General features: G+C 43.8%; 1 protein-coding gene across 1 annotated transcript in view; it reads right to left on the bottom strand.

The window, feature by feature from the left end:
• Positions 1 to 26,964, bottom strand: part of tmem131 (transmembrane protein 131) — a 46,809-nt gene that overhangs the window by 1,258 nt on the left and 18,587 nt on the right. Inside the window, exons 5-40 of the mRNA XM_036540065.1 lie at positions 23,202 to 23,325; positions 21,664 to 21,780; positions 21,267 to 21,389; positions 21,050 to 21,130; positions 20,650 to 20,800; positions 20,479 to 20,535; positions 20,089 to 20,150; positions 19,892 to 20,000; positions 18,819 to 18,927; positions 17,444 to 17,597; positions 16,418 to 16,588; positions 15,545 to 15,655; positions 15,318 to 15,452; positions 14,446 to 14,550; positions 12,359 to 12,445; positions 11,805 to 11,957; positions 11,018 to 11,093; positions 10,800 to 10,914; positions 10,345 to 10,483; positions 10,009 to 10,118; positions 8,718 to 8,784; positions 8,328 to 8,473; positions 7,095 to 7,237; positions 6,358 to 6,541; positions 4,798 to 4,983; positions 4,234 to 4,392; positions 3,567 to 4,081; positions 2,801 to 2,982; positions 2,364 to 2,497; positions 2,154 to 2,278; positions 1,885 to 2,043; positions 1,455 to 1,611; positions 1,182 to 1,303; positions 995 to 1,094; positions 796 to 896; positions 476 to 627 (exon numbers count right to left, since the gene is read on the bottom strand). Of these exons, the coding sequence (XP_036395958.1) occupies positions 476 to 627; positions 796 to 896; positions 995 to 1,094; positions 1,182 to 1,303; positions 1,455 to 1,611; positions 1,885 to 2,043; positions 2,154 to 2,278; positions 2,364 to 2,497; positions 2,801 to 2,982; positions 3,567 to 4,081; positions 4,234 to 4,392; positions 4,798 to 4,983; positions 6,358 to 6,541; positions 7,095 to 7,237; positions 8,328 to 8,473; positions 8,718 to 8,784; positions 10,009 to 10,118; positions 10,345 to 10,483; positions 10,800 to 10,914; positions 11,018 to 11,093; positions 11,805 to 11,957; positions 12,359 to 12,445; positions 14,446 to 14,550; positions 15,318 to 15,452; positions 15,545 to 15,655; positions 16,418 to 16,588; positions 17,444 to 17,597; positions 18,819 to 18,927; positions 19,892 to 20,000; positions 20,089 to 20,150; positions 20,479 to 20,535; positions 20,650 to 20,800; positions 21,050 to 21,130; positions 21,267 to 21,389; positions 21,664 to 21,780; positions 23,202 to 23,325 (4,921 nt within the window). The remainder of the gene's footprint in view (positions 1 to 475; positions 628 to 795; positions 897 to 994; positions 1,095 to 1,181; positions 1,304 to 1,454; positions 1,612 to 1,884; positions 2,044 to 2,153; positions 2,279 to 2,363; positions 2,498 to 2,800; positions 2,983 to 3,566; positions 4,082 to 4,233; positions 4,393 to 4,797; positions 4,984 to 6,357; positions 6,542 to 7,094; positions 7,238 to 8,327; positions 8,474 to 8,717; positions 8,785 to 10,008; positions 10,119 to 10,344; positions 10,484 to 10,799; positions 10,915 to 11,017; positions 11,094 to 11,804; positions 11,958 to 12,358; positions 12,446 to 14,445; positions 14,551 to 15,317; positions 15,453 to 15,544; positions 15,656 to 16,417; positions 16,589 to 17,443; positions 17,598 to 18,818; positions 18,928 to 19,891; positions 20,001 to 20,088; positions 20,151 to 20,478; positions 20,536 to 20,649; positions 20,801 to 21,049; positions 21,131 to 21,266; positions 21,390 to 21,663; positions 21,781 to 23,201; positions 23,326 to 26,964) is intronic.

The raw sequence follows: 26,964 nt of genomic DNA, 5'->3' as shown, positions 1-26,964 counted from the left end.
GATAGCCAAAAGGACTGGCGTAAGGGCCAATTAGTTGTCAAAATCCTGATGAGAGATTAAAAAAGACTGCATTCCATTTGTTCATATTCCAAAAAGAGCACATAAAACCGTACAGAAATGTTTTATTTTGGAGCTCAGAACATAGTTTGACATGTTCCTGCCCTACCTCAAGAGGATTAGTTCCTACAACATTGTGAATGTCACAAATGAAAAAACATCATCATCATCCTTCAGCCGCAGCCGAGATAATAAAAAAAAAATATGAATGGTGTTGTTACTAGAAAATAAAAACTCATAGAAAGTGTTTAGTTGAAGATACTGTGAAGGTGCCTGGTGATACTGGTAGGTATGTCCAGTGAAACACTTCATAGTGTCTTTGATAATTGTAAGGCAGATGATTAATAGTGAAAGTTTCTGAGAGCAGCTCAGGGTGTATTTCAGTGGGCCTGGGGTGGGCCTGGGGTGGGGCTCTTACTGCAGTGGGGGCTGTCGGGGAACCGGAGCTGCTGGGCCAGGAGTGCAGGGGGTCGCTGGCGGGAGCATCCCAGAAGGAGGACGGCAAAGGGCTGAACTCACGCCAGCTCTGCTGGGCCTCCTGACTCTTTGGGAAGGTCATATCACTAAAGACTGAACAAAGGACAATCTGCGTTTAACACACTGGGAACCGATCGTGAATATTCACACATTACAGACCGTTACAACTACGTAAATGTAACATAAAAGTTCCATTCTTCCAAGTAAGTGGAAGCAAGTCGTTCCCTGATTGTCTCCCTACTGCCTGACTCTTACACTCACCTCCAGACAGGTTGAAAGTGTTGGGTCCAAATGCTGAGAAGGCATTGACGGAATTGAAGTTGGGGCTGTTGCTGCTTTCAATAGGGCTCCATAATCCAGGACTAGGAGGGAGCAAAGCAGAGCGCAGCGTAAGGACTGGCTTTGGGGTCCGTGACTGACGGATAGAGCCAGGGGTGGGGTTTGGGGGTGGAGGCCTCACCTGTCAGAGCTGTCGCTCTCCACAGACGTCATGTGAGGGATGGTCGCCTTGCCCAGAGCCTCGGCCTTGCTGACGGCCCCCTTCGCTGGTCCACTGCCACCTGTGAGCCCAGCGCAAATGGGGTCAGCACATCCACCTCCTCGGGGGCGTTCAGCTTCCTTCAGAAATGCCGACAGACATTACTCACCTGGACTTTTGTCGTAGCCGGCTGCCACTGCCGCAAAAGTAGGGTTCCCATTCTTCCCGGGCAGTGAGGTCGACTTGGTCAACTTGTTCTTGTTACCGGTCGCACTCTTTGAACCTGTCTCACTGCAATCAGACATACATACAAGCAAAAGTAAGATCACAGAATATGACTCAAACTGGTGATTTGATTTGGGATAACGTATGTACATTTAGTCATAGATCCAAAAGACTAAAGTGTGCAGCAGTCATTGGTGAAGTCAGCAAGGCAGGTTACCTGCTGGCGTTAACCACACTGCTGTAAGTCCCACGGTGTACCAGGCTGAGTGGGGTGGGGGGAGGGGAGCAGGTCCTGGAGATGGCTGAGATGGGTCTCTTCAGGAAGGGGTCTGCATTCATGGTCTGCATGGAGATCTGCTGGAGGCTGTCTGCAGCTGAGAGGGAGAGAGGGGGGTCACAAAGATGAGAAATTGTTTCATAAAAAGTCTCTGAAGGTGTGTTCCACATTGATTTCAAAAAGGTAAGTTGTAATGGGTGTGGAAGGGGCCTGAGAACCGGACCAGTGGGTTTCATTTGCGCAATGCACTTGAAAAGAACTGAGTAAAATGCCAAGCTGTATAAGTTTACGTGCAAAACAAGCACTTTGCATGTTTCTGTGGATGAGTGTGGAGCACGTGATGTCACGCTGTTGTGCTTGTGTGACTCACGGCTGCCGTCTTTGTGGAGGGGTACAGAGTCCCACTCTGGCGGAGGGGAGTCCTTCTCGCCCTCTGAGCTGCTGCTGTTGCCCAGCTCCTGCACCGACCCGTTAGACAGGAACTTCACCAGGGGAGCGGGGCGACAGTCCTCTGACTTTACACAGGGAGCTGGGGGTAAGAAGCACAAGGTCACTCCCCAGCAAATAGATCTCCACAGAGCAGTTATTATTATCACCAAGAAAAAAAAAACACGGAATTCAGCCAAATAAGAGGCCAACCTCTCTGCTTCTGTAAATTCCTTGTTTTGGGGCCACTTGTTAGAGTTGGATGCATCAGGGTTTTGGATGTGAAGTTTTTGCGCTGTTTGTTTTCCAGGGGTGTCACATACGGCAGCTCCAGGGAACTAGGGTGACACAGGGAGGAAGGGTTAGTGTTTCACAGAACACTTCAGCACTGGAGCTGAGAGGCTGAAGTGCAGCTCGACTGACCTGGCCTTGGCATCGGCTTGGCTCTCCTTCTTCGCGGGGCCTAGTTTCTTGTTTTTGGGCTTTGTGGGGAATGCTGGCGTTTCTTCTTTCTCCTTTTCTGGTGTGAACGGTCTGCCTTTTTTCTTTACTGGTTCCTGGGGGGGGTCAGGAAAATAAAATATCCAAATATTTAGTACTCTGTTGAATTCAGATTACTGATACACAAACGTCCAAGTAGGGAAAAAGCCTTTGAATCTCCAACACATAGCACCATTGAATGTCTGGAGCTGCACGTTCGCAATTCATACTCAGTTACAGTCAGAAAACTTTCCATCATCATTTACCACAGTAAAAGTTATATTTTAAAACAAAAGTGATTATATTGTTGCATTCTTCTAAGGAAGCTAAATGATTATGTAGGCAACACAAACAAAAAAAGAAGTCCGCTCCATCGGCACCTCTTTGATGCTGGCCTCCATGTCTGGGTTGGAGGTCTCGGTGGTGGTGGAGGAGCTGTCGTCGTTGTCGATGGGCGCGTCCTTCAGCTCGTCCCCCTGAGGCTTTCCCTTTGTCCTGCGCTCCTTCTCCTCCCGCTTTTTCTGGGCCTTGGACTTCCGCTGGACCTTCCCTTTCACTGTGGCTGCAGACAGGGACAACAGGCAGGAATTACACAGCTGTCTAAACCCACACAGGCACCTAATGCGCGACAACAAAAGGGTGTTTCATATGATGGAAATTTTACTGGACGCATTACGGCTCTTCTAATATGGCTCAAATTCCGAAACCACGTTGATGAAACACTCATGGAATTTTCATTGCTTCCAGCAGAAGTTTCCATACTTTCATACATACCGTCTATTTAAAAACATTTTTAAAAAACAGTGTTTATGCTCACACTCACTGGGCTGACACTGTTGCTCGTTTAACTGGATACAATTATGTTCTATTATGCTGGAAGTCACTCTGGATAAGAGCATCTGCTAAATGCATGTAATGTGATGTAAAGTGTGCATACGTCTATGGGACACTTCTGCTTCTAGGTGAAGAGCTTGGTCTCTCTACAAGGCTTCATATGAGTTTACACATGTGAAACATGGCTATCCTCAAGCGGATGTTGACTATGAATCCAGTTGGTGCATCCACATAAGGTAAGGTTACCTCTACCCTTTGAAATGCCACCGCCAATGCAGTTCTAATCGTTCTGAGTGCAGGTCACCGTAATACCTTTGCTCTGTGCAGCAGGGGATGGGGGCTGCTCCTGGAACACCTCTGGCGCAGGCGACTCCGGTCGGTCCAGGTCCCTGTCCATGGCCTCCACGAGACTGGTGTAGTCCGAGTCCTCGGAGCTATGGCGGGCGCTGCTCTCAGGGTGGTTTCTCTGAGATGGCTGAGGTACTGTTGGTGTCGGGGACTGCTGCTCCAGGAGGCTAGAGGCCTGCTGCTGCTGCTGCTGCTGTTGTTGCTGCTTGGTGTTCCGTGCCTTCCGGTTGGTCAGCTGGAACTGGGCCGCGCCCCCGTCTGTGATGCCACCGCCCCCTTTGGCTCCTAGCTGTGAGGAGGCCATTGCTTGCATAGATGCCCTGCTACTGTAGCTGGTCCTGGACCGCAAGCCGTCCAGGCTACTGCTGTGTGTGTGGGACTGTGGGCCACACTGCCTGCTGCCGGTCCGGGAGGAGGAGCTGCCCGAGGCGTACATTCCCCGCGTCGAGTTGTGGTTTGCGTCGCCATAATCATTCAAGCTGGGGAGGAAAATCAGCCAATGGGATTAAAAGGTGCAGACTACCTGAACCTAATTTATTTCCATAATATACACTGCCATTGTTAAAACAATCCATCGCATCGACTACTGAGAAACGCAACAGTGCTGGAATGAATTCAAAGATGTACTTACTTTGTGTCGGATTGAATGCGTACAATTTCCCTGAGATCAAAGGGTCTCCCTGTCTCCATGGGAGTGTTGGATGCTTCAAAAGACAAGCGTCTCTTAAACGGTTCCCATATTCCCTGTGCTTCCAGGTAGGCTGTGGCAATCACTAACAGGAACATGGAGCTGAAGACAAGACCCTAATGTTATTTACAACTGCCAACACACTCACTCATTCACTAACTAGTCCTTCGCCATCACAGAAATCATTAAAAAAATAAAATGTCTGAAATTGGACCTACTTTGCATTGGTGATAATATCAATTAGTGACAATATTCATTAGACCACTAGTGTCCACTGGAGAGCCTCAGTTTTCTTGTCTTAGTTACAACTCAGGTCCTATTTACATCACTGAAGCTTCTGATCAGATGGTAACTTGTGTAACCTGCTGTTCTGAGAGTTTAAGCAGCTACTAGTTTTAAAGCCGCTCTAAGACTAATAACTACATGCTACAGAGAGCACTTTTCCTCCGTTTGGTTTATATAGTTATGACTGGGTCATGGAGAGCAGCCCTGGACAGGTGTGCTTACCTCATGATGAGGGAGATGATGATGTAGAGCTCCAGCTCCCAGCTGGGCCTGGGCAGGGCTTCAGCGCACACCGCCAGCATGTGGTAGGGCAACGAGGCGTTCAGGACGAAGACAAACTCCGAGCCCCCCTCTGTCACCAGCTTCAGCTCCCGGATGACTCGGGAGGCAGTGAAATCGGGCGTAAACCTGTGCGCGCGCGCACACACACACACACACACACACAGACACACACACACACACAGACACACACACACACACACAGACAGACAGACAGACAGACAGACAGACAGACAGACAGACAGACAGACAGACAGACAGACAGACAGACAGACAGACAGACACACACACACACACACAGAGAGACACACACACACACACACACACACAGACACAGACACACAGAAAGACAGACAGACAGACAGACAGACGCACATGTACACACAAGAAAGAGAGGTACAGATCAAATAACAGTGCAGTCAGACAGCAACCTGCAGTTCTACCGCAAACATGCCTGCTCCGCTGTGTGTGAGAGAAAGCTTTTTGCTGATGTCATGTGCAGCTTCTACAGCAAAGACAAATCTGGTGCCATAAATTATGATAAAATCATGAGGGTTCACTTCCAAATCAGATATCCAGTGATGTGTCATAGTCACAATCTTGTTCACATGATCTCCAAATCCAACAATACCTTTACTATTTTTACATATTTTTAAATCATATTGATTTGACATATTGTCTACTGTTAAGTCTATTTTACTGCTGTTTTGGCTAAGACTCCTTTGTAAAAGAGATTCTAAGTCTCAATGGGACCATATCCTGGTAAAATGAAGGTTAAATAAATAAAAAACAGGCACTGGGGGGCTTATGCTATGCTAAACATTAATAGTCTTTTCATTCCATGAGGTTGCAGAGTAACCATTTAACCTCAGAGTGTGCGCCAAGGGGAAATAAACATGTCTATACAGAGGAAGCAAAAGAAAAAAAAAAAGAGTGCCACTTCCACAGTCTCAGCACTGGATACATAATCCACAAGTGGGTGATGACAATTATTAATAGCAGTTTTCATTCCACAGCACAGAGATCTTCCATGTTTGACTGATGGTGTTTACTCTGTGCTTTGAGGTTAGCTGCGATGTTCCTATTTCTGGCCTAGTTCTGAGTTCCCAGTGCTGAGCAATTACAGTGGACAAAGCTGAGAACATTCTGTATTCTACTACAGTCTAAGTGTCAAGTAATGGCTGCCTAGGGCTGTTTTCTCAAAAATGATCAGTGGCTTATCGAACTCTCGTCTTTTAATATATATATCAGTTTAAAATTGAGTTCTCTGTCTCCAATTTCAGAAACAACTCAAAACATTTAGATTTGAAAATAAAACCCATGGGACAAACTGTTAAGAAAAGGCTCATATATAAATGCTCAGTACCACACAATTTCCCTGAGGTCATGTTCTTCATGGACCCTAAAGCACATTGAATGGCTTTAAATCTATGATTATAAAATGAAGCTGCAAAAGACAGGAAACTCATTGTGTCATAAGAACAGTCCGGCTATTAAACTCACAGTATGACGATATCTTTTGAAGCATTTGGTTTAAGTGCAAATTCTTGACAGTTGACAACTTTGAATCCATATCCCTCGCAGGCATATCCACTGATTTCGGTGGATCGGATGTAAATTGTAAGCTGTCCCGTGTTTTCAACCTTAAATGTCCTTCTGAGAGTGAAGTTTGGCTCCTTTGATTTACCTTCAGGGTGGAGGAGGCAGAGGAGAAAAGCATATTAAGTACCTGGTTTGGATCCTCCATAAAGGCAGAGAAGGTCACCAATGCAGTAGCAGTTTCAGAACATTCTGATTACAAACATATGCATACGTGTCTATGTGCACATATATTTCAATAATCTATATACATATAATTACATTTCAATACCATTGTTACAGCTTTGCCCCAGTGAGGCACTATAGCTTTCGTAAGGAAGTGTGTTGGACTGACTGCAAAGGCACCATTCTTTCAGCCAGCACAAAGAAATAACTGTTCAACTGAAAAATAATTCAGATTGTTCAAATCTATGACTTACATAAAGACATGCAGAATGAAGTGACAGCTTCGTATATATAATCAAGTATGCAGATAAGTGCACTGTGGAAACTTTCCAGCTTTGACAGAGACAAGAATTATCTTTCAGACAAGATGCCATCACTCCTTTTGTGAAAGTAACCAGTCAGACATCTGCAGGGTTCTGGGTGTGCTGACATGAGTGTGCTCAGTTGCGACTCAGGCTAAGTGCTGGGGTACTTACTCTCTGAGCAGTCCTTCAATAGGGACTCCGTCATCTTGAACCTCAGGGAGCTCCCGGGACCAGGAGGCTTCCCAGCAATTTTTAGGCTTTCTGTGGTGCCCTGGCCGTGGACAACTAAGTAGTCCAACACTGTCAGGTTATTCCTGAAACAAAGTTTATGAAACAAAATTCAAAATGATGGATTTTTTTTTTTAATTTCTGCCTTAATCACACACATCAGGCGCATCAGTTTCTCCAAATTATTGGCCCTTAATTCCAGAAACAACAAGATTTAATAGATTTCTTTCCATCTCAGCCCAGAACGGCTCATTTTGAACTGAAGACACTGTAGCTCACCACAGTTGAAGATTCAGAGATGGAAGATGGGTACTGGAAAATACCACCACAGCTGAGAAACACTGCTGACCTGGGCTACACTTGCTTTTCACTGTATATAACATGCATTCCCATAAGTGGTTTATTCTTAAAAGCAGGATTCCAAATTTACAAAGTGTTTTTAAACAACATTTCTTCTTTTTAAACACTTATTTAATGAATAACCTTAGTTAAATTCTTCATGCATCTAACAAAATTTATTTGAACATACAGTATTTTCATAAAAATCCTTTTATTAACTAAGAAAATATGAAATATGACTTGTGTTAATGTTAGAGTATTACTGTGCAAAACGCTGGCACAAAGTAGGCTGCCATGCACATGGCCCCTGTAGTCTAGCACCATATAAAATCTGTGATACAAGAAATTTAAATGTATCTCCCCCCTCCAGTGATCATCAGTGTTGGCTCATGACAGCCAATGAGAGAAGTGTTTCTGTACATTGGCTTTTCCCGAGAAAACTAGACCTTAAGCTATACACATCATGAGGATGTATGACGTAAGGTTTAGCTCTTCCAAAAAGGCTCACGTATCAACTAATATGGGTTTGGATGAGAAAACAGATTTCTGATTTACTGTAAACTGGAGATGCATAGCAAAAAAAAAAAAAAAAAAAAAAGTTTACTGCTGGGCTGCACAACCTTGTTTCTGGAACTTTCCAACATCACACTTCACAGTTCCCACTGAATCACTAACAGACTCTGATCCAGTGTAATTTCCCTCCCCAGTTAAATAAAAAAAAAAAAAAAAGTGGCTGTTTTCTAAAGGAATGCACTCCACCACCTGCAGCAGAAGAGTGCAGACACTGCAAAAAAAGCACATAGACAGGGCAGCTTTGACAGAGCAGGGAGAAAGTACCTGACAATGAAGAGGGACGCCACAGTGTGGTTACTGACAGGAGTGAACTTCATACTTAAGGACTTTGTCTCTCCGGGCAACAGCAGCATATTATGAACAAAGGGCCGCGTTGGTCCTTCGACAAACCCCACGCCCCTCTTAGATGTCTGTCAGGGAGAAACGGAACATCGTCACTAACAGCCACGGATCCCACGGTGCTTAATTCTGTTACAGGTGAACAGCAACAGTGCACTGAACACATTTTGCTACCCTAAGGTTTGCGTAGCTGGACATCTCAAAAGATGTGAATAATAAAATCCATTGTGGAACATAAATACGTTTCAGTTCTTTCTAGTAACGTCTGAAATATGTTAAAGCGCTGACACCTCACAACCTCATGACATTACTCACTTGGTTTCTGTGAACTTGGAACTCCAGTGTGTTGGTGCTGATGGTGGAGAATTTTCCTAATGACAGCCTGAGTGGTGGAAAGAAGGACAAAATAAGCTCATCCGCTGAAAAATTTCCTCTCATCTAATTTTAGTGGTTTAGTCGATTTCTGATTTCAGTAAATGGTATGTTCATATTTCATATAGCCTTTACAGCAAATTCAGGATTCTGAAATAAATGCTATATGTGGGGTCATTCATAAGTATTGCCTCTGACATGCCTGTACTATTTAGAAGCACAGGTGTTAGCTTAGAGTAGCAAGTTATTTATATTCACTCTACATTTCCCCCATTGCTAACATTTCACATTTGAAATATGTAAAACTGACTGCAGTGCTTTTTAAATTCAAATGGTAATCTAGCTGGATTCACTCAAACCATACAGAATGACCAGTATACAGCCAACCACATTTTCCAGTCTGCCAAGAGTAGCTTGGGAGGCTGGATGGCCCAAATCAATGGAACACAGATTGCATTTGGGGTGTAAGAGATTAAACTATCTGAACTGTAGGACTTAAATGCCTTCCAAAGAATCTTGGGTTTTACACCAAGTGCTACTCGGAGCCTGAGTGTATGACCCAGAACTGTTGTGATACTTTTAGAGGCTTCAGTCTTTGCTGAAATTCCAAGCAGCTGTGTTCTGAACATGTTGTAATTCATTCAGGAGATTTTGAAACTCAAGTTACAATAAGCAACACAGGGCACTACAGAAGTGTGAAACTGCTTCTCTGCATCGGAGTGTGATGGACGAAAAGATTCGGGGAATATTGTGTAACTGAAAGCGAGAAGTCTTGCTAGGGTTGTTTAAGGTCTCTAAGGTCATGTCTGACCTGAAAACTGTATCTCAGGTTTTTTTTTTTTAAACATATGGGCTTGGGCGAAACTTAGTTCTCCAAATTAAAAACACTTTGCCATTTTAATATTCTATTGGGAGCATACTACAACAATTTCACTTTTTCTGGATGAAGATGAAGAACACTGCATCCGGTTCCTCATGTGACCCGAGCATGTGGTCAATGCAGGTGTATTTAGGCTAAGATACAGACAAGCCTGGAGATACATTTGGGTATAGCAACCTATTAAACATTTGAACAGCTCTCTTGTGTGTCCATCATATGGTACATGACACACATCATTTGAAAGTTGAAAGCACAGGCTTCTGGCTGTGTGGCTCACGCTGATATTTGTCTCTACAGTTACATTAAACTGCCATTGCATTTTAAAGGGCCTGACTTGTCTCCGGCAGCTCTTACCTGTCGGCCACTTTCTCTATGAAGACAGATGGATTCGGGAATAGAGCTAAAGGGAGGAGCTGGACGTACACTGGAACATCTGCTGGGTTTTCTAAGACCACTTCCTCTTCCTGCAAACAAATCATTCATTCTTTCAGCATAAATCATTGCGCTTGCAGGACCAGCCCAATGCAAATTCACACTCCGGAGAACTGAAAAACCGCGACTGAGCGCATCGGTATTCTAAAGGGGAACCGCCCCTGCTGGTCGAGCGACGGACAGATTACACTGTGAAACATTAACTGTGAGATCCCCTGGTGCTGGGGATCATGCTTACAGAGATGTGTGCACACTTACTGAGGAGCTGTTGGTGTTGGTCAGGGGAAACTGGATGTGACGGGAGGAGTTGATGATGGAAGGCCACGTCAAGTGGGCCGTGAGTTTGGCTTGCACGTTTTTCTGCAGATCCGTGTTCACCTCAAACACAGCTTCCACCCTTAGGGAGAAGAGGAAGGGCTCAGTAAGGCTAAGGTGCATGCTGACGGCTCCCAAGGTTAGAGGACATTACATTATTATTGGCATTTAGCAGACCCTGTTATCCATGGTTACTTACATAGGCAATTTGTAAGTGTGATCCATTTATACTGAATATTTACAGAGGCAATTCTGGGTTAAGTACCTTGTCCAAGGGTATAACAGAAGCTCCCCAGCGGGGAATCAAACTGGCAACCTTTCGGTTACGAGTCCTGCTCCTTACCACTGTGCTACACTGCCACCCAAAGTACATGCGAATGCTTTTCAACATGACTTACTCATGCCCTGAGTTTTCCTTCAGTTCTCTCCACCTTTTGAGAAGCGTTTGGTGCAGGTCTACATCTGCATCCCACATATCCTCCTGCATCAGCAGCCCGTGTGGTTTAGACTCGGCTGAAACAAAAGGCATTTTAAAGCTCAACATGGAGAACACAGTATATCAAACACACCGTCCTCAAAGCACCAGACAGAAAGCCGACCCTTTCAGCATACTTACATTTCAATATAAATGGCAGGCCAACATAGCAGTGATCCCCACACTGCAGACTGGCATCAAAATAAATATTTGCAACCTATGAAAAAGAACAATGAGGAAAAAGAAAAGAATAATTAAGAGATGATTCAGCCAGCCATGAAAATAGGAAAAAGGGATTCGATTTTTACTGTTTTGTTTACACTGTAGACTGAAAACTCTATTTTGCCAAATAACCAAAGTACCATTCTATTTTAATCAAAAAATAAATGGGAAAAAAATGAATATTTCTGTTTTTTCCCCCCTTTCACCATGACAGCAGGAGATAATTACGTGTCTCACAGAAGAGAGGCAACAGTAATACTCCAGTACACTTGAACACAGCCAACAGTCATTTTTCAACACAAGAACACTGTGCTGCAGTGCAGTAAACACCGACTGAAGGATAGACACAGCTCCACTGACACCATCTGTGTGATTGACAAGCTACAGTGTGCCTGAGTGCAAAGAGACAAGGAAAAACCGCCAACAAATCCACTCCCCCCCGCCCCCAACCCTCTCCCCCCCACACGGAAATAAGCCAATCCTCTCTGCTGCTGTGGGATGGTAGTCACTGTAGGCTGATGACACAGCTGGGATGCACCCGGGCCTGAGGGCTCAGCCTGCTCTCAGGAGGAGCGTCTTGCCGACAGAGCCTCTCGGGAGCCCCGAAAAATCTACCTTTCCAAGGAGATGCATCTTCTGAATGAGCCTGAACTCTTGGGTATGGCATGGAAGTGTCTCACCTCGGCACCAGGAGAGGGGCTCGTACCTTTGACTTGCGCCGCGGCTCCAGCTCGTCCTTATTGTTCCTGAGCCTCCTGTGGTAGAAGCGCACGTCCTCGGTGAGGGAGCGGATGTGCTGCAGCTTCACCTTCTGGGAGAAGGAGCTCATTATGCTGAAGCCCTGGTGCACAGTCTTCCCCTGGAGAAACACGGGTGGAAGTGTCACACGGGCAGGTGCAGACAGCGCTGTGCCGGAGCAGCCGACAACGGCAAAGCGCCAACAGCGGCCGGCTCAGACAGAGTCTATTTGGTGCCTTCAACGTGGAACACCTTTCAAGCACAGCAGGCAAACACAGAGTAACGCATTTAGTGTTTAGATGTGTAATGCACAGTTACAGGCACTACAGCTGGTTTGACAATCTCACATAAGGACACGCAAGGCATGAAAGAAAAGAGATCCCACTCAAGCAGCTGCGGCTAAAGTGAGTCTGATCTGCCCTGTGACGTGCCATCAGCACGGCTGTGTGATGCTTCACATCAGTGTGCGGATTTCAGGTAGAGGGAAGAGAGGAGGGGAGGGTGAACGGAGATCTCTCTCACCGGAAACGACGGGGGAAGAGCGATGTGCTTCGGTGAGCTGACCAATGTGCCCACCGCTATGACAGCTTTCACTGGTATTGTTAATATCTGGAAACATGAAGAAAGACACATTAACACATTTGCAAGGGCATTACAATGTGTGAAACTGCACAAAACAGGAGACGTAAACTTAGGTACACAGGTCTTCCTGGCTGACCAAGTGAGGATGCATGAGTTGCAGATGCTCTGGGTGAATGGGTGGGGGCGCTACAATACTCCAACACTCTGGTCGATTCTGCTGGATGCTTGCCATGCCTGCATTAACCTGAGCAGTGGTATGGGATTAGACCTGTCGCACAGCTATGCCAACCGCAGAGAACGGCAGCCACATCCCAGGGGCTGGGCCACGCTCCTGTAACCTGCTATAACACTCTCCTATACAGCTGACCAGCTCTCCACACACTCTGCTCTGGAACTCCTCCCTGCCAGCGTCCAGCCCTGTGGCATCACCACAGACGTGTTCTCACTGCTCTATTTATCCATACTCCTCTATATAGGTCACTTCTGGTCGAGTTCACCTTACACAGACGTGTTTATCAAGAACAGGCACCCCCACAGTTTTCGGTTTCTCTAGAATTTTCCGTTCATTTACTTGAATGCGTTTCTATTTCAGCTAGCTCCTTGATCATTATTCCTGCTGACTGGAACTTAAAATCAAATATAATCCAAGCACAAATAAGACAAGACACTTGTTGGGTAAAAGTCAAGGATGAAAACTGGAAAAGGTTAAAATGTTACTTCATATTTTGAGTATTTTTATTTTTATTTGTTTTGTGAAGCTTATGAAGGAAAGGTACTGACTTCAAATAGATCTGTGATTTAAAAAAATAAGTCTAGCCGTTACGGGTAGATGCTCCCAATAAGTGACCTCTTATTTCATACATTTTTTTTCCAGCAAAGGCAAACTTTCACATGCTTTTATCCGAGACAGACTAAAAGCGCAAACGACAAAACCTAACACCACGTGAATTATTCTTCAGAGAAACTAAGTTGGCCGTATATGAATCATAGCCCTCTTAAAATTAGAAAGGCGGACACAGTCGAACCACTTTTAATTTTATGCCTTTTTCCTTTTATCATAAATGATTTACAAAGTCCAAAATACAATGGTGATTTCTATGCTGATGACACAGTATAATACACTACTGATAAGACTGTGTCACAGGGTGCTGAATCTTATCAGGCTGAACTGATTATTTTACTGGAACGGTGTATTCTTAATGCACTGCTGCAGGGTGAGGCAAAATTTCATCTAATTTCGTCATACTATTTGGTACGAAAACGGGACCACTTCTAACGTTGACAAATTTCTAATTCAGGTAGCAGAGAGTAGAATTTTGAGAATGTTACCCATTTTAAATGCTTATGATTTGAGATCTATTCAAAATGAATTTGTGACAAATACATTACTAACTTGATTATCGGTCAAGTCAGTTTTGGATTTGGAGGTGTAGTACAAGGCAAGTACTACACCGAGTACAAGAATAAAAAATGACAAATACAGGAACTGATCTATCCTGAATTATGGGGATGTGATTTACCAATATGTATCAAATCCTAGTATGGAACAGTTGATTTATATCCATTAATTACAGTCTTCATTTGCAACACAGTCCTTATCACTGTGTAATGTTTGCTAGGCAGCTGTGGTTTACTCGGGCCGATGTCAAAGGCAATGGTTGAACTACTTTTCAAGTTCAACTACAAGGAGATTTCCAGGTAGTAAGTTGAGTATGGTGGTACACATAATTGGACTCTCTGGAATCCTGTGTCTGAAAAGTGCATCAATATCAGCTTGGAGGAAAGGCTTTATTTTTAACAGAACTATGTGGTTGGAGTGTTTTGGCAGCCCATCTGAAATCCATCACAAATTCCACTACCACTAAAAAAAAAAAATATTTTTCGTACAGCGACTGTGTTCCTGAAAACGAATGTCACGCGTACTGTTTTGTTTCAGTATACCTGCTTTGTGTTACATTTCAATGGCTTTTTATATAAGGGTTTTGTTGCTGGTGCTGTTTTAATGAAACAGATATCTGTTCATGTACCTCGTAGTCTGTTGTGATGTGCACGGCTCCATCGTACACGCCCTCCAGGTCCTTAGCCACCAGCGTGACCCTAAACACAGCGTAGTAGCCCGACGCTAATATTACCTGCAGGGACAAGACCAACCAACAGGATGATTTCCATACACTTTCCCAATTCATGGACACAAGACATTTGTTTGTGCTGCTAAAACAATACAGTACTCACTGGTATCAGTTTGCAACATGGTGGACAAAACTGATTTTCATCTCCTCCTCACTACCTTCTGTATCATGATGGTGGTGATCATTGAGCAAAATCAAAGGAATATTTATATGTACACATAAGTCAGATGTCATAGCAACATAAGTTTTTTCCACTGTGTTTTGAAAAGAAACCATAGCTGTGGTGTGTGTGTGGATTAACCTGCTAGGCAAAAAAACTATCAACAGACGATAAAATGGTGTGATGGCACGCTTACAACTAAGACAATTCATTTCCTAGAAACATAACATGAAACTTGATTCAATCACAAATGAATTTTTCATGCTGTCATATGAACATACCTCCATGAAAAAGTTAAAAAAAAGCTTTTTGTCAAGATCATGGACGGGAAGCCGACATATACTCATCAAACCAGTAAGGGGAGGTTGTTTTAAATTCGTTAAAACAACACATCCATCAAATGAGGAAGTAAATACAACTGGAATGTATGTGAAAGTTAGCCATTGTTTAGCCGCTGATAAAGCTATTTACAGCGTCCAAACGTGACGTGCGGTTCCCTTTTTTTGCAATGCAAATGAATGAATGAGCCAGGCTCTGCCGGGGTGTACACTGTAATGCATCGCAGTGTCATCCAAAACACCAGAGGCATGATGGGAAGGTGCGTGCTTACGTTCTTCTGGTCAGAGGCAGATGCGTTCTGCAGCTCCTTCATCCTGGACAGCACGGTTGTCTTGTTCCCCTGTTCGTACCGGAGCAGCTCCATAGACAGGCTGTCTCCAGTGACCAGCCAGGACTTGATCTCCAGCTGAGGGAAAGAAGCAGAGCCTGGTCAGTGAGGACTGCCACAGTGGCTGCGGGGGCACAGCTGGGGGGGGGGGGGGGGGTCAGTCACATCACCTCTATAGGGTTACTGTTGATGACCACGAACACGTTGCTGCTGGAGTCAGTGGCGCTGAGCACGCTGAAGTCCAGGAAGCGCTCATCCCGACTGGGAGGCAGAATGAAAGGCTGGTAAAGGAAGCGAAAATAAAAAGAAATTAGTTCATTTCAACTGTGGCCCTGTAACAAACAAAGAAACCCAAGGACATACTTAGTTGGACATACCAAGCATTAAAAAACAAGCTTTGAAGTGCTATGTCTGGTACTATTGCTAGAAGAGTAGATTCACTGCTATAGTACAGTGTTTAATTTCCCTTGGTGGCACATTGCCACTAGCTAGCTAGCAATAACATGTAGACGAATAACTTTAGTATCAACTCTCAATATGCACTCAACTATTTTTCCAACCTTTTCTGCAGCAAAGATACCTGCCATGACATGTTATTACTTATTTTCACGATGAAGTCCTATGACACAAGTCATTACAAAATAATATGGTATTATGTAAAACACCCAAAATATCCAAATTCTTCTGTCCTTGCCATCTTTTCTGCAACTGACCATCTTAAAATGACCAATGTAAAAACACAGATTTTCCAGTCATGTCCAAGAAATAAATGTCCAGTTTCCCACTGGACACATGTTAAATGGTAACCCCAAAATAAACCACTCCTAAGACACCACCCCTGGGTGCCTTTCAAAAGACAACAGGCTGTTCTTGATATTTACCAACAAACTCATGAAATGAATCATCTTAAAAAAAAGATTCCTGATGTTTACAGAACGTCTACTCAGTGAAGCCTAAAGTGAATCAGAGCTGCAGGCTTCATTACACGCAGGTCTCATCATGCCCAGCCCCACCCTGCCACTCCGACGCAGGGCGGTGCCTACCTCCAGGAAGCCAGTGTAAGCTCGGATGGGGAGGTGGAACTTGGAGGCATTGGTGACGAGCAGGATGTTGCTGTCGATGTGGATAGAGGGTCGGACGGGCCGGAAGTGCAGGGAGAAGATGTAGCATGACTCGTGGGGAGGGATGAGGATGGGTTTGCTGAAGTTATGAACCTGAGGAAGGGTACAGAAGGCAGGATTATTACTCAACAAAGCAGCTACGGTCCACCTCTGATCAGAGTCCAACAGAAACGCAGCCAGCTACTGACTTCTGAACTACACTACATTATTGGCATTTAAGCCACTCTGGATAAAAGCGTTTGCTACATAGGCTCCAATTTTCACGTTATCCATTTATATAGCTGGAGATTTACCAAGGCAATGCTGAGTTAAGTACCTGGCCCAAGAGTACAGGAGCAGTGCCCCAGCAGGGAATCAAACCAGCAACCTCTTGGTTGCAAGCCCTGCTCCTTACCACTATGCTACACTTCTGCCCCACTGACAGAAAAGTGCATAAATTTACACGCATGTACTACAGCTATTATAACGTACTGTAGCTAGTTTGGCTTTGGAGCTGAATAGTCTCTCCACGTCACAGGGAAAGAAATGCTTGACTTCTTTCCAGACATTTTGGAAAAGTTCACCATTACTGTAGGCCTTTCCCCTTTCCTTGTCCTTACACATCCAGTTACAAACTAGTTTCCCTCTTACCAACAATGAGTAACTTTTTTTTAACCAGGTCATTTACAACTTGTGTTACTCACAAATTCTTGAACAAAAGTTGTTCACATGAAAATCAGCACAAGAAAAAGTTACTCATTTTCAGATTAGTTTTGGAAACCAAAATGTTTTCAACTTAGCTTCAAAGCAAATTCTAGAGTTTATTCAACTTAAGACACTTAGTGATTGTTACATGAGTCAGTAACACTAAACTGGAGTGCAAGTCAAACACATCCATCACTCATCTCAGACAGCTTTAATCTGCTCTTGGCTCCTACAGCAGGACCAGCAGCCACACACTCCACTCACATCGAACATGGTTTTGGCCTCCTCTGGCAGGAAGACGTTGTGGATGAGGATGGAGAAGCTGAAGGCGTTGGTGAGAAAGATGGGTCTCTCCACAGGGTCTGTGGGGCTGTCTCTTATGTGGAACAGGGTGGCCGTGTGGTCGTACCCCAGGTACCTGATATCGAAACAGAAGGCATGAGATCCACTCAACTCAGGACCTACTGGTTCTTTCTATGCATAGGAACAGCTGGTATGCAACAGGAAAAGGCAATTTAATGCAGATTAATGCAGATTGAGTGTTAAGGGAAGCAACACAGATCTCAGTCCAAGAAAAGATTCCTCCCTGACATCCTTCACAAAATAACGCGATTTCTGATTTATTGCATGGCATGCGATATTCATATGGGCACATGGCTTTTAATAATGCATCTAATAATAATTCAGTTAGTATGTGATCAAAGTTCATTCAGTGATGTCTGGTATGTACCACATATTGAATTTATATCAGACCATTTCCAGCAATCAAACCTTTACATCAGATGTTGTTATAAGAATACACATAATTGGAAATGTGTTAGGCTCAGCTTCATGCGTGAAAGGAAACATATGCTTCTAATCTAATCCCTTACTAAATGACGTGTTTGTTTACTTCTACTGAATCTCAGATGGAAATTCCCATTATTCCTCACCATTTCGGTAAGTTCAATGGTTATTATAATTTTCTTCAGCTGGCCCAGAGGGAAATTTATGTAGCAGCTTACTGATACACCTTAGTTAGCTATCTAATGTGCTAGTTATCATATACAGTAAAACGTCTTTACTGCCTTGCAATTTAGCTGACTGTATAACCAGTCTGTAGGTACAGTTTCTAAAAAAATAGGAACAATGGGTCCCCCTTCACTGACCATAGCTGATTTAATATTATACTGTTGCTTTATTGAACAAATGCAAAATACTCTGACAAGTAAAGGAAAATGTGCTTAGACGTGGCGCACAACAATCAATTCATTTCAGTCAATTACTCTCAGTTCCTATGGACCTGTACTGTCGCTCTTTCGAGCCTTTCACCCTTGATTACAGTCAGCCGAATGGCATCTGTACCTTTACTAAATTTAGCATGTTATTGGTTTTCTTCATACTGCTTTACAGAAAATTTTCATTGCAACATTTGGTGAGCTCAGAAACGTTATTTGTGATACTGTGAGGGGGACTGGCTCAGTTTCATTCTGTTAGTAGTACACTTGTCCTTTAGACAACAACCCCCCCCAGCCAAAGGGATGAAAGAAAAAAAAAAAAACAGCCAGCCTAGGAAAACGCTGAAACTAAATTCTTACCCTTCTAAGACTAATGCTTGGTATGGAATTTCAAGTTTGGCGTAGCTCTTCTAAATTCTTACCCTTCTAAAACTTCTGCTTGGTATGGAATTTCAAGTTTGGAGTAGCTCTTCTCTTTTGCTTTCACTGTTATTTTACCAGAAAACTGGGATGGTCTTCGCGCTTTTGATGCTGAAGAGAAGAAAAAAAAAAAAAAAAAAAACACAGATAAACACACATTGCAGCACATGTACTAAATCCACTGTTCCAGTTGCGCAACATCGCTCATACTGCCCGGGATTAATCTTGAAAGCGAAACAAACATTTACATGGATTCAAATGATTTAAAGGCAGCCGAGGCAGCAGCTGGGTCAGGTTTCGTAGAGGCTTTTGTGGAGCCCAGGACCAACATCAGGAACGCAGGAAAAACAGAACGAGGGGACTTGAGTGCATCTGCTCTGACGTGAAACAGAAATCCTAGACGGCGAGGGCGGGAGGGAGCAGGCAGATCCACATCCACACTCAGAGTCGTAACGTCTAACGCTGCACCACAACCCGCAGCGCTGCGGATCAGGGCTGCGCCCTCGGCGCTAAATGCAACAGGGGCTCTGCTAACCACTAACAGCCTCGTGCAGTTTCTTGTCTCCCTTTTTTTTTTTTTTCTTAACCTTGCAGATTAAAAGCACAGATTTTAACACAAACACAACCCGATTAACAGATTTATCTTCTGCCATTAGCGCGCTATTCTAAGATTTCAGCCCTTGCTCTCGGTTGCCAAACTCATTTAAGGGCCGTTTTTAAAATCAGTTGGTAATGCATTCACAGAGACGTTTCTCACTGGGAGAACTTAAGAGATTGTTGAGGATGCAAAAGAGGTTAAATCTGATTTTAAAAAAATCAATGTTTTAAAAGACGTTGATTTAAAAATGTAATTTCCTTGATTAGATTTGCATTTCTTTGAGAATGATGTCAAAGCAGACAAATGTCTTGAGTTTAGAACAAAACAAATCTTTGAGATAAGACTGTTGCTTTAATACACCCCACGTTCATAAATAATGGAATGAAGGCTTCTACAAAGCTTTCATTCTTTTGCATATTTGGGAAATGACCACGATTTCTCAACCCCGTATATTCACGAAAAGGTCACAGGACTTACCATCAAAACTTATGCTTGCAACTTTGGTATAATTATTCTCTCCTGCTTTTAGTGTGACCGGATTGAAGTCTATTTTAATCGCTTCATTTGCCGGCGTTGACCGGACACTCTGTAAAAAAAACAAATTACAACATTAACCCGGGCACCAGGAATAAAAACACAACTATGCAATAAGATAATGTCTGAGAAGTACTCACTGTAATTGGTACATCTTTTGTTCCTGAATTGAGAAGATGCAAGTTCAGCTGTTTTGGTCGATCTGTGAAAAGAATACATAGAAAATGCCAAAAGCAGAAATGAAAGTTAAAATGAGTACACATCTTGTAACCATGACATTTCACATATTGAGTAATATGGTTCTGTGCTAAAAGATATATAATGAGGTATCTAATTTCTAATTCTAATTCTCCAACAAACGATACAACCAACTTATGTCAACTTTCTTATTTAATAACCGATTAAACAGCTGGACAATAATTATATACTTGTTCATATTTAAATGCATTCCTTATCCGTAACTACGTTCAGGAGGAGAGACTACATGAGCTGCAGGGTCATAGTACGTTCACGCTGGAAAGAGGGCTCACCTTGTGATCGCAGCATACCAAAGTCTAACATCTCTGTGGAGGAGTATATACCAGGGGCTAGAATATAGAAAACACATAGCGGGTGAGTGTTGACTCACTGCCCAGACTAGGACTGAAAGTAAGAAGGTGTAGGGTGTTTGAGTGGCACAGAGACCAGGTGAGGATACTCACTTGTGGTGACCTCCACCTCCACAGGGAGGATGATGAACTCGTCCTCGCTGGAGGCGTTGGTTTTGATCCTCAGGAAAGCTGTGTGGTTGTCTGCGTCTCGCGAGGAGAAGCTGGCCCTCATCACCCCCTTCGTCTCAAACGGGGGGATCTCCTGGATTTGGAGCACCACAGAAAATGAGTCCACATAGGGAATCAAAACATTGACAGACAGAAGCCCACAGCAACAACTGCTATAGTCGCAGAGGGAGCTGCAGAGATAGCCCTAAAGATTCTGTCCCAGAGGACAGTTACTGGACATTTACAGTAGATTATAGAGGAGAAACAGGGCTGGCTGTACTCTGATGAGAGAGCAGAGGAGGATGCTGTCCATAGTAAGGCACAATTAGGACCTGGTACCCACCCATAATTTTCGGGTGCCTGCTTGCTGGCCCGTGGGCAGCTCCAAATGCAGGTCGCCCCCACTGGAGTACATCTCAACAACCTGGTGAGGAGCAACCAAACAGCATATCATCTAACCTCACAGTGCAATGCATAAGCTTCTGTGTCAGAAGCAGAGGACCTCTGGGTAAGTGAGCACTAAGGGCATGTGGGGTGTGGCTGTAGGAATAATCTGCTACCTGCAGTGATTCGCTGTGCGGGTTGTGGATGTTTATCAGCGGCGAAAAGCTGCTGTTTACTGGGATTCTGGCTCCAATGAAGGGCCTCAGTCTGTAGGGGTTGGGGATGCCCACACCAAACACCTGCACAAAAAAGGCAAGGATTAACGGTCAATGGTACACATTTCAGTTCTAACTGGAATTCATGTGAAGTCATACTGCCCTCCGGTATGAGCCTTTTTTGAAAGTTTCTGTATGCATTTCTACAAGGTAGCCAGCAAGGAAATGTTTCACACATTCTTGTGATATGCGCGAAATAATCATTTATGGTGCTATTCATTTGCCTGGGTCTGATTTCATAAGGAATGACACACTGAAGATGTACTCTGAATAGATATATTAATATTTGCATACATACCTGGTATGTGAACACTCCATGATGTGACGTATTAATAAATAGAGTATTTTCTACATTCCCTACTACCCGCGCTAGAAACACCAAGTCAAACGATGTGTTTCCCCCTGGTGGAATTATCTGTGGGAGACAACGAGACAGAGAAGATGACATTTTATTTGTTTCTCTTTATATCTCATAGCCTCCAGGAAGCGATCTTGACACCCCTGGTGTAGGAAATTGAAACAGCTTGAGCCAATACCTAACCACTTCAATTGCTGAAGATGAAGGTCACAGCCACAAGACAGGAGCACGGCGAGCTACAAAAACAGCGCTAGTGATTCGGCTTTAGAGGATATTTACAGCTATCTGACAGCGTGGAGAGGGACACGGTCAATGGAAACATTCTTACTGGCCATGACAGACACAATGCAAACCGGGAACTAGGTAGCATCCACAAAAAGAAACCTAATTTGTGTATTCTCTTCCTCAAAACCTGGAAGGTAGCAAATAACTGCTGTGGGAAGAAATAAAGGGGAATCCCCTAATTTGCCACATTATTCTCTCATTCACAGCACAAAGGCATATTGTACCTTAGCCACCATTGTTTCATTTCCGTTGGAGTGTTTGTAATGTTCTGCTGGAAGCAAATAACTGGGTATGACAGTAAAATTCCAGCCTCTTAAGTTGTTAAAATTGTTGAAAAAATGAAAGTACTCTGACATACACTACAGGCAACCGGTCAATGTTGCACAGCATCAGGGGTGGCAGAGAACTCCAAAAAATGTACTGAACATTATCCTTTCTGCTGGTGGTAAAAAGAGAATAGATGAAATGGACTAACTTGCTTTGTGAAGGTGACGGAGGCTGCCAGGTTCATTTAAGTCAGTGTTAAGGACGGGTGGGATGTGCTTCAATTTATTACACCCGAATGAGAGCTCTCATTCCCACACACAGTGTAGCAATAGGCTCACACTACACTAACACAGAGGATAAGACCTAATGTTGACTCACATTCAAAACACCATGATTATCTCTGATTATATTCAACAAATGGGCTTAATATCACTTATTATTGTATCGGTCAGGCCAGTGAAAGCTCAGATCTAACCTATTCAGTCATAAGTTGTGCATAGCTCATTTAAAGCAACCACAATGTAGGTTACCAAATGTCATGATCAAACAGAAATGGCAATCTCGCTGTTCATCTTTTTTATTTTAAACCTGCAACAGGAAGCAGGTCACTGCTGTTTAACCGCCTCTGAAAAGCATGGGTCTCACATTTAGCAATGTCTAGACGACACAGAGGTGCCAGTTTAAAAAAAGACCTCTTTTCAAAGTAGCGGCACTGTGGTTTGTCCTCAGCTTTGAGTAACAGATTTAAATAAGAACTAAGTCTCCTCATTTCAAACATATCTTTTTTCCTGAACCACACAAACCTCCAGACGATTAATGCTGAGCGAGAAAGGGAAAATGCTACACTTGCACCTTTGCTTGAAGTTAAGAGCTTAACACACAGCAGTAAGACTGAAGACAGTGAAGAGCGGAGATAAAATACTTACACTATTCTGAAAAAAGGCTGCATGAAAATGAGCAGTTGTTGCTGATATTGATATTAAAATGATAGTTTCTTCTGAACTGGGATTGTGTAAATAAACTTTCTCCATTTTGGGCATCCCCACGGGCCTGCAGAGAAAAATACAGAGGTTATGAGTTATGAGTATCTTCAATGCATTATGGTCACACCACTGAATGTTTATAAAAGCATAATTTGTTCCTCGACTCTCATGATCCTGCACAACTTTTAGGTCAAACAGTAATACAGGAAACACAATCACCAGGATTCATGCCCAGGAGCAAAAAAATTCAATTCTACAAAACCCAGGATACATTGGCACATTGCCCTACAGCAAATGAGTTGGACACTTACAGTGTCTAGAAGTTCAAAAATTCGAATAACTTCAATTATTCTAATTATGAATTTGAGGGTTTGGAACAGACAAAAAAACCAGAGGTATCTTCAGTACTCTAGGAGCAAAAATAACAGGGTTGAAAGGACTTGCGATACCTTCTTGACAAAATTATGATGACAGTGGTGAAGTTAAACCATGTCATTTGAATTTAGAAGTGACATGCACTTTCACGAAAAAAGAATTTAGCTATTTTTCACTGAAGATCAGTGCTGTAATCATGTATAATGGGTGTAACAGGTCACAGTAAGCTGTTGAAAGGAAATAAAGGTTAGGTGCCCTGACAACATGGTTTCATCAAACACAGTGCCGCTGTAGGTTCCAAGAAGTTTATCTTGAAAAATATGTTATCAATCCTGTCGAATTCTACAGTTTCAAACCAGGGCACGCTCCATGGTGCCACACAATCTACTGTTTAGTATTGGGGTCATCCCTTCCTGCTAAAGTTCTTTCTGGCAATACGTCCATTTCACTGTGAGTTATGCCACTGTCCACAGAGTGTTCGCCCTGTCAGAAAGCTCAAACACAGAGGCACAGAGATGGCTGCGTAGCACGAGAACAAGTCGTCTCTGTCCGACAGAGACCATCTGATCTCACGGTGCTTTCAGGATGTCGCGTCGACACCGCGCAGTACATCAATGGCAGATTAGCCAGAGAGAGCTACTGAGGTACGGAGCTTAGCTTGAAACCACCGTCTTCCAAACTGCAGACAGAGAAAATTGGGGGGGCGAGGGGTGTGGGGGGGGGGGGGTGTCGCTGTGGCAGCTGCGAGGGTTCACAGAGGCAGCTGCAGAGATTTATGGGTGCAGATGGTGCGGAGGGGCACAGCGTCTGCGGCGGAGGAGCGGTGCATGTTCCTCTCCTGCTCTGCGTCAGGGCAGCGGCTTCCTCTCCGGGACCTAATTACACGTTAGAGAGCAGCGCGCCAGGCTGCGTGACCCTGGCAGCGGCTGACCCGCCGCTCCCGCGCGTGGCTAAGTCAGGCGCGGTGACTCAGACGCAGCCGGCGGCTCGTGGGACTCGCTCCTTTTTCTCCGGCCTCGCTGGGGAGTGTCAGGGTGGGTAGCGCTAGCAGTCAAACACAACTTACTCAAAATGTAGGAGCAAGGTTAGAATAACATTTTCCCGCCGGGGGGATTGCAGTGTTTCTGAAAGTTCCGTATTTTCGAACTCTGGCCAGCATCAGTGAGGTTTTAGTCGAGAGTTAAATGTTTTCTTTGGACTGTTTTGGATACTACTGTCACGAAACATTGGTTTAATGATATTTTATCGGTCACACTCAAGCTGAGTTTGGCAAGCTTTCACAGAGAGGCTTGGACGTCTTGTCACCTGTAGCAGTCTTATATGCCATCAAATATGTGTATCTGAATCATTAATTTTTACAATTTAACCAGAGGTTCATGCAGAATCCAGTTTCAGTTTGCTAGAGAAAACTATATGGGTCATTTAGTCAACCCAATCATTTATTTCAAAACAAAACTTTCAAAGTCAGGATTTAAAATCCCATATTTTAGTTACTGTTTTCCCGCCTACAGTATAGGTTCATCCACTCTATAATGAAACCAAGAAATTGTCTCTGCTATTTTAAAGATTAGTCTTATGGATTGAGTAGGCTCTGCACACTGGTGTATTAGGCCACCGGCTCGGTGGCATGTGAATCCTGGGATATATCGGCGCTTTTCCTGAAGCTCTCTATTGTTATAACACACCATCCAGGGCATGTCATTTAGGGTCGTATATGGCGAACAAATGACATTGTGCACTCTCCATGGGCTTTGTATTTTTTGGGAAGTGTTACAATACCATTCAACAATGCTGACTGACACAGTTGAACATTTAGTGACTGAATTTAAACTGAAGGACCCGCTCCATTTATACTGTAATGAAATGTAGATCTAGCATCACAGTAGGCATGTCAGATGATGCAGTGTTCAATGTGGTAATGGCTCAGTGATACTGCTATTACAATGAAAATGAGTGAAGCACAACTTCAACCTTCAAAAATTCATAGGCCGGGGACACTCACAGTCTAGAGACTGTCAGTCTATTTTACTGTTATTGCTTGGTGTGAGGCCTATAGTTCACAACTAAGCTGTAGGTAGGCCATGGTGGTCAACTGAAAAATCCTCTCAATTCATCTGGATGCCAACCTTAAATTCTTCCATTTAATTCCCCTCACTGAACTATGGCCAATTCCAAATACTGTAATTAGGTCAGACAGCAGGGTCAGCCTGTTGGTAAATCGGATTCAGAGCACTGCTGTTTTGACAGCAATTTGTGATAAAAAAAAAAAAACTGAGCAGCTAAATCAGAACTGAGGTTCTGAGAAAGTAAAAAGGTTTCAGACAGATGCCATCACCATGCTAAGGCAGCAGTTTCATGCTTCCTTTCCAAAGCTCTGGCGTTACTCTCTGGTCACCACAAGCATGCAAATACCCCTTGTGCCAGAACAGTATAGTGTAAGAGCCTTTTGTATCTCTTCAAAACAATCAACCATCACGCTCTTGACTGAACCAAACAACACTCATGGCCCAAAAAAGGCAATCAGAGACTTAATCTTTCTGAGAGCTCAGCATGCTTCACTTGCAAAGCTCTCAGCTTTTTGTAGTTCTTGGAAAAAGTTAAAAAAAAAAAAAAAAAACAGCTGTGCATCACAAAAGCAGATCCAGCGCTAGATTCCAGTGGGACCCTTCCATGCCAAACATTGGCTCCATACAGACTTAATTAGAGCATGATTTATGGACCTCCAAAACCCTGACCATATACAATGTTTGGTTAATGAACCTGCAGAACAGAGACAGAAACATAAGCATATCTGTTGAACAAACTGTTAGAAAGAAAGCTTACACTTCTTCACGTGAGATCAAAATCTTGTCTGCCAAAATCCTAGCCAGACTTATCAAGGACAACTGCAGGCTTTACGTATCCAAAAGGAAGACTCCTTAGCGAAATGCAGGCCTCCAGGCCTCCCTGTCTGCCTTTCCTGTGCAATCCCCTGACCCCTACATCCCCAGATGGCACTATGTCTGGTGACAGTGCTGTGCACTTTTGGCTTCACAGCGATTCCTCACACTCATCAATAGATGGTTCCAACTGCCCCTGCACTTGTGCACTCTGAACACCCATATTGTATCCTCAAACTCCCTCTTGCACCAACTATGGTGCTTATAAGAAAGCTGTATGTTACGTAATGACTCCTGCTATCGACTGGCACACGGATTCAGTATGCTCTGCTCTTAGCCTAACCTTTCTGTGTGCACTTTTGTGAGTCCCTCTGGTTTGTCTGCTAAATTACACTAAATGTCATGTGAATGTAAGACAGTCTGTTCTGCGTTAAACTCACAGATTTTTTTTA

The sequence above is a fragment of the Megalops cyprinoides genome, chromosome 11 (assembly GCF_013368585.1).
Source record: "Megalops cyprinoides isolate fMegCyp1 chromosome 11, fMegCyp1.pri, whole genome shotgun sequence".
Lineage (NCBI taxonomy): Eukaryota > Metazoa > Chordata > Actinopteri > Elopiformes > Megalopidae > Megalops > Megalops cyprinoides.
Note: the sequence above shows the minus strand (reverse complement) of the source record. Positions and strands in the feature narration are given on the sequence as shown.